This window comes from Labeo rohita, chromosome 9 (assembly GCF_022985175.1).
Source record: "Labeo rohita strain BAU-BD-2019 chromosome 9, IGBB_LRoh.1.0, whole genome shotgun sequence".
NCBI lineage: Eukaryota > Metazoa > Chordata > Actinopteri > Cypriniformes > Cyprinidae > Labeo > Labeo rohita.
Window position 1 is genome coordinate 13,954,068 of NC_066877.1, and position 7,518 is coordinate 13,961,585.

Consider the following 7,518-nt stretch of genomic DNA (forward strand, 5'->3'; position numbering starts at 1 on the left):
AACATTATTTTTATCCTGTTTTTTTTCAAAGAGTTAATTCTTTTAATATTTCAGACAGCAACAACAATCATACAAAATGCATGTTATTGTTTATTTAGTACTGACCTGAATAAGATATTTCACATGAAAGATGTTTATATGTAGTTCACAAGAGATAATAATAGCTGAATTTATTAAAATGATCCTGTTCAAAAGTTTACATACACTTGATTCTTAACACTGTGTTGTTACCTGAAAGTTACCTAGCTTTTTTTTTTTTAGTGATACTTGTTTGTGAGTCCCTTCTTTGTCCTAAACAGTTAAACTGCCCACTGTTCTTATAAATATTTGGTTTTTCATCATTTTTGTGCATTTGAACCCTTTCCAACAGTGACTGTATGATTTTGAGATCCATCTTTTTACACTGAGGACAACTGATGGACTCATGTGCAACTATTACAGAAGGTTTAAACGCTCACTGATGCTCCAGAAGGAAACACAACGGGGGTGAAAACTTTTTGAATTTGAAGATCAGGGAAAATTTAATATTTATTTTGTCTTCTGGGGATCTTCTGTAGGTTTTGAAGGGCAGCACTAAATTAAATAAATATGATATTTAGGCAAAATAAGAAAAATGCACTTCAAATCTTCATTCTATTCTAAAGTTTTAACCCCCCCAGGTCTTAATGGATAGTTTTTTTCCTTCTGGAGCATCAGTGAGCGTTTGAACCTTTTGTAATAGTTGCATATAGAGTCCTTCAGTTGTCCTCAGTGTGAAAAGATTGATCTCAAAATCATACAGTCACTGTTAGAAAGGGTTCACATACACAAAAATGATGAAAAACCAAAGATTTTGTGGGACCTGAAGGATTTTCTGAAGAACAGTGGACAGTTTAACTGTTCAGGACAAACAAGGGATTCACCAACAACTATCACTAAACAAAAAAAAAACACAGCTGTGGATCATTCAGGTAACAACACAGTATTAAGAACAGGGTAATTTTTATAAATTCAATTATTATTTTCTCTTGTGGACTAAATGTAAATGTCTTTTATGTGAAATATCTTATTTAGGTCAGTACTAAATAAAAAACAACATGCATTTTGTATGATCTCTCTTATTTTGGTAAAATAATTAACATTTTGCACATTCTGCAAGGTGTATGTAAACTTGTAATCATTATCAAGCATTACAAAACGAAAATCTGTTGTATAAAAGCTGTTGTATAAAAAAAAAGCTGAGGTAACCCCAAACCTCAGGTTACCAAATGTGTTCTAGTTAGTTATAACCAGCAAAAGCCGGACGTAAAATTCGACATGTGCCTGTGGTCGCCTGGCAACACAAAAACCCTTTCCGCCAATCACAAGCTTCGCCTGGCGCATTGATCCCAGCGAATAGAACGCCGTATGTTTTTGAATTCCATATAGAGCCTTAGTCCACATTTGCCTCGTATTGCGGAGTTTATCACGGAAGTAATGGTAAGTAATACATACAGATAGATTATTTATCATTTTGTTTGTTAAATAAAATAAATATTTTATGTATGATGTGTGTGTTGATGGCAAGGCTTCGGTAAAATAGTGCGCAGTGGTGGTGCGGAGAGCCAGGTTGTTTTGTAGGCAGTTATAAGAGAGGGCGCATGTGTGTGCTCTTCAGAACTGAAGCTCTGGCGTTTGACGACTGAACGTATGGATGGAGGTGCTGGTGCGAAACCTTATTTGACATCCACTACTTTGTGCCGACCACGTTGCTGAGCACTTCAGGTGGATTTCGTGAGAACAGTAGGTGGACGTAATTCATACATAGAACTTGATATAAACGCGTTGGGTCTGTGTGATTCAGATGCAGTCGGACGGTTCACTTTAAAGTTTGCGTTTTGGATTAAATGCAGGCATAGTGTTTGGTCTGAACGCTGATTTCGCGCAGTTTGTAGCTCTTTTGATTGGTCACGTGTGCTGTTTCGAACGACTGTTTTTCATTTATACATCACACTCTGATTAAAGAACTTTTTGATTTCTTTTTCAACTAAATGCACCGTTTTTGAAACGTTGTACATATGCTTTTCTTTGCATAAATTGGTTGTTGATTTCTAAAAAAAAATCTCTATTGTCGAGAGTTCGCTTTCTGACCGCCATGTATCTTTATGCAAAAGTCTAATGCGTAATTCATAATTTGGAACCAATCCAAAAGGATTCCTACTGCAATTTTCCTGTATAATTCCGACATAAAAACGTAAATATCAGACTTTTTTTTTATTATTATTATTTTTTTTTTAAACACAATTATTTCCTAGTTAGACAATGATAACCAGCAGGATAAAATATACCTCTAAGACATCAATGGGAATAAAAAATAAAAATAATAAAAATCTTTGAACACTTTCTAGTATCAATACGTTATTTCTTACAGTGTAAGTAGAGTTCTTGTAGATTCTTTGTAGGGCCTCTAACACACCTTTTTTTTTTTTGTAAACTTGTATCTTTTGAATTCTTTTGATCGTTTAAAAAATTATGATGTACATCCTGTACACATTCTATATTAATGTTATTTTGACAAGCTTTTTAAGTCATGAAATTAATTTTAGACATTTCTTAAAGTGAATCATTAGTGTGCATGATTGTTTTTTGGGATTTATTTGGTTTTTCATTGGGAATCATTATGAATTGGTTGAGGAGCAGCTGAGTGTCTCTCACTACAAATGCTTTAGTTTCTGTTTGGAGGTTTTTGGGCCTTTCTGGAAAGCTTGAGAATCATTGTTAGCTTTTCTGTTATGAGGGAGTGATGAACCTGATAGACAGTGTGTGTTTGTGTATGTGTGTGTGTATATATAATGTTCTTTAAATACATTGTGTTTTATTTAAATTCAGGCTCCTTATCTTGCTAAATATTAACTCTAGATCGTTTAAGAGATTTCTAAGGCTTTTAATTTTGAGTCAGTGAAATTGTTTTTTGCACTTATATCTTATCCCAGGAAACTGCACAGATGGCAAACATGGCCTCAGCCTCATCCAGCAGCGAAAGTGAGTCGCAAAGCGTGCTTACCTGGGAGCAAGTGAGCCGCTTGAATGACGTGCTGACCGAGGCCGTGCCAGTTCACGGACGTGGCAACTTTCCCACCCTGGAGGTCCGGCTGAAGGATATCGTACAGATGGTTCGTAATCGTCTGGAGCTAAGAGGCATTATGGTCAAAGATGTGCGCCTGAACGGCTCCACCGCCAGCCACGTGCTGGTAAAGGACATTGGCTGGAGCTACAAAGACCTAGACGTCATCTTCAGAGTAGACCTTCCTCGGGAAGAGGAGTTCCAGCTCATCAAAGATGTGGTTCTGAGCACTTTGTTGGACTTTCTGCCAGAGGGGGTGAACAAGGAGAAGATCACTCCCATGACGCTGAAAGAGGCCTATGTCCAGAAGCTGGTTAAAGTGTACACAGAGCAGGACCGTTGGTCCCTCATCTCGCTGTCAAACAACAACGGCCGCAATGTGGAACTTAAGTTTGTGGACTCGATCCGGAGGCAGTTTGAGTTCAGCGTAGACTCCTTCCAGATCATTTTGGACTCTGTGCTGTCATACTATGACATCTCAGAAAACCCAATGTCTCGGCACTTCCACCCTACTGTGGTCGGGGAGAGCGTGTATGGCGACTTTGCCGGGGCTCTGGACCACCTCAGGGACAAGATCATCGCCACCAAGCGGCCAGAGGAGATCCGCGGAGGTGGTTTGCTCAAATACTGCAACCTCCTGGTGAGGGAGTTTAAGCCCACGGACGAAGATGAATTTAAGGCCCTGGAACGCTACATGTGCTCGCGTTTCTTCATTGACTTTCCCGACATCGGCGAGCAACAGCGCAAACTGGAGGCTTACCTGCAAAGCCACTTTGTCGGCGAGGAGAAGAACAAGTACAACTACCTCATGATCCTGCGGCGGGTCGTGAACGAGAGCACCGTCTGTCTCATGGGACACGAGAGACGGCAGACGCTTAACCTCATCTCGCTGATGGCGTTTCGGGTGCTCGCCGAGCAAAATGCCATACCTGATGCGTCCAGTGTCACCTGCTACTACCAGCCGGCTCCGTACGTCAGAGACCTGAACTTCAACAACTACTATGTGGCCTCTTGTAACCAGACCATTCCAACTTGGTTGCCTTGTAACTAAGACACAAAGTTGCTTGTTCTACAACAAAATTCATGAGCTGGCCAGAAAGGCGGATATTTGGCCGTAAGGGATGTTTCCCTCTGTAGGCATAAAGGATATTTAAAATGACAAGTGTTTCCTTTCTTTTTTTTTTTTTTTCTCTTTTTTTTTTTTTTTTTTTTTTTTAATTCCTTCTCTGCAGAGGTGTCAAGACATTTCTGATTCGAAGTGATATATTTTAGTAATTTGAAAGTAACTTTTCTTTTTTTTTCCTTTTCTTTTCTTGTTTTTTTTTTTTTTTTTTTTTTTAACTTGATCTTCTGAAGTTTCAGATAAGTTTCCTCTCATCTCTGTCCCTGACCTGAGAGATTTAAATGTTTTTTTTTTTTTGTTTGTTTTTTTTTTTTTGTTTTGTTTTGTTTCCATATTGAAGAGAAAAAAATCCCATAGTGCCTTAATATATTCTAACCTTAAAAATGAAGGAAATGCTTATTGGGACAATAATTAATATTTTTCCTGTGTGTTACAAAATAAAAAGGCCAAAAAAATAATCATAATGTTCTTAGAAACTTGGAGGAAAAAAAAGATGAAAAAGAAAATTCAAAGAAAAACATGAAAAATGTGAGCACAGGTGAAATAATCGGTATTTTAGGACTAAATTGATCAGGAGTTTTTTGTTTTTTGGTACACTGGTGGGCAGCTAAATTCTTTTTGTTCTCAACTAGAAATGTGAACAGAATCTTGTCAAAGTATTCATAGCAATGCGCTTCAGTTTGCTGTGTGAATGCATACAGATGACTTTTGTGTTCTACGATATGTTTGTAAACTTGTTCGGTCTCGCTAGTTGCATCGACGGTGAGACTGAAATTAAATTTGGTTGCAGCATGTACAAAAAGATGCTTTGTCCTTTTCCCGTAGAGCAGAGAGAGCAGTCCATTTTTATGAAGTAGATTAAGATCCTCAGCTCTAGTGCTTAAACCTTCCTTCATCTCTTTTAAAATGGGACAGAGAGGTCGTGCTTGTCCATACAAGGCTCAGCTGTTGGACGATCTGTCCTCCAGAGCTTTTTGCGACCATTAGCAGACTTAGCACTGCTGTGTGTAACAAGACCTCTGGCTAACAGCCTAGCCAAGCCAAATGGTGTCACGGCGATCTAAAATTATCCCTTCCTGTACCTCTCGGGATGTGCCTTGAATGGACAGCATGTGGGGTGGAATTTCTAGTGGGGCAACTGTCTTTCCTGTGCTTCAGACTAGCGCCACTGTAGATGAGGGCTGGACGCTGGTATGTCACAAAGCCTTTTCTGGTAATTGAGGTCTGGGAGGGCTTGCCGTAGCTGAGGGACATACCCGTGGACGTAAAAGCATGTCCGTGTGGATTCCTTTCCAGTTTTGGATCTAATCAATGTTGCTGCTCTTGATCTTTATTGGGCTTAGATGTCTCCTGTTTTGGTCCTTTGTTGGTGAAATTTGATGTAACGTTGCAATTGTCAGTTGGGTTAAGCCAGTTCATACGATCGACAGTATTACATTAAGTGAATGTCTATTCTTGTCCGTGTTCTCTCGGCCTCCCGTCATGCCCACGTGTAGTTCCTCTTTAGAGAAGGCTAGCGCTCTCTTACGTAATGGCCGACAGCTGCCCCTCAGGTTTCCTCTTCGCCTCGCTCACGCGCCACGGCTCCTGCTGCTTCAGCTTGTACAAGCACATGCACCAGATAACCACGAGAGCCACGTTCCTTCTCTTATCTGTGCTCACAGACTTTTAGGGTCGCTTAGCCTCCCATTCAGTGGGTCACACCCCAAAGCGCATTGAGCTGGAATGGATTTCTACTCTAGTATTGTATTTTGGCCCCCATACTTTACTTGTTTTTGTTTTTTCACTATTTTTGGGACATGCAGACTGTGGACCAATGTTTGAACCAGCAACGCAGCACAAATGTGCCTTTTCGTGGTGACCTTTTTGGGTTTCACGTATGACACCAATGTAAAGACCTTGTAGCTCATCCACTCTGGTTTCAGAACAAATTGGTGCCATTAAGTTTTTTTGGCCAGTTCGTTAAAGGGTGAAGGAGGATGATCTTTTAAGTCCTACTTAAGTCTCATGTCACACCTTGCTTTTTCTAGTTGTAGTTGTCTAGTCATTCCAGTTGTTCTGAGTCATTGTCACGTCTTTTCTACGTCACCTCCTAACCAAAGCAAGTACTGTGCACTGTTGTCAAAATCCGAAAAGGCCAAGTTGTTTAAACACCCATGTCAATGAATGCACTTTACAGGCCTTGTCATACTCCAAAGCTAGTCATACTCGCAAGCTATAAAGTGCCCTTTCTTTTTTTATTTTATTTTTTTATTTCTTCTTTGGGGGGGGGTGTCTCAGGGACATGATAAAGGGCTGTACTTTAGCCAACTTCCTGAAAAGTGAAACTGTTTGGCATTGCATTGCTAAGGAATTTGCATAAAGTACATGAAATGTTCATCAGCTCATCAGGAACAAGTAATCTTGTTTCAGAACTGGTTTTGTAAAACATAAATCTCACCTTAATCGGTCCTTTTTCTTTTTGATCATACGTGAAAACAGAAAGAAACATGCCTTTTGTTTTGTGTGCTTTTTATCTTGTCCAGATGCGCTTCACATAGATAAGGCCTGGCGTGATGAGGCTTGGCTCGTTTCCTTTTTGAAGTCTGTGTAAAGTATGTTTTTCAAAAGGGGAGTGTTTAAAATGGGAAAACATGCTTTTGTGTTTTTGAATTCATATTCTGTTCTTTTTTTTTTTTTCCTTCATCCCCTTCTGTCAGCTGTAATTCCATATTCCCCAGTGTTACCCTTTCTTTAATAGACAAAGGTGTTGGAGCTTTTGTAACGCGGCTCTGAATGCATCTGTAACAGTGTGTGCCGGGGAGGTTTATTGGATTTGGACATGCTTGTCTAAAGTGCAAGTCTTAATGATGATCGAGGCCTTTTTGAAGCCCTTTTGCAATGTTGCAAGAAGAGTTGTGGATTTCAGTAGATTTTGTTTACGTTTTCTTGTGATTATTTGTCTTGTTTGTCTGTGAGGATGCTAATGATTGTGAGTTTAAAAAAAAAAAAAAAGTGAAAATTGGAAGAAGTCGCACTATTATTTTGATGTCGGCTCTCTGATGTCGGTGGTGATTTATGATGTAGATTCATTATGCCATTTTGTTTCTCAGCACTTTTACCTCACTATAATTTTCCTTTGGATGAAATTGAGAATAAGGAAAATGTGTATCAAGGGGAAAAATAAAGTATTGAAAGCCCATTCTTTTTTTCATGTTCTTTTCTTTGAAAATAAAAATGCAATAGATGTTTTCTATACAACTGTGTATTCTTTTCCTGTAATTAAAAACCAAAAAAAAAAAAAAACTGACTACTACTACAGTAGCTTTGCTAT

At 39.0% G+C, this 7,518-nt stretch overlaps 1 protein-coding gene across 2 annotated transcripts; it reads left to right on the plus strand.

Moving 5' to 3' along the window:
- The first annotated feature begins 1,440 nt into the window (after nt 1-1,440).
- tent5c (terminal nucleotidyltransferase 5C) lies at nt 1,441-7,206 on the plus strand. 2 transcript variants are annotated; one of them, XM_051119583.1, is made up of 3 exons: nt 1,441-1,458; nt 1,637-1,761; nt 2,952-7,206. In XM_051119583.1, the coding sequence occupies exon 3, from the start codon at nt 2,964-2,966 to the stop codon at nt 4,131-4,133; it is 1,170 nt and encodes a 389-aa protein (XP_050975540.1). In that variant the 5' UTR covers nt 1,441-1,458; nt 1,637-1,761; nt 2,952-2,963; the 3' UTR covers nt 4,134-7,206. The 2 variants fall into 2 exon arrangements, with proteins under 2 accessions (XP_050975540.1, XP_050975539.1); XM_051119582.1 differs by lacking the exon at nt 1,441-1,458 and having other exon boundaries at nt 1,600-1,761.
- The last annotated feature ends 312 nt before the right edge of the window (nt 7,207-7,518 follow it).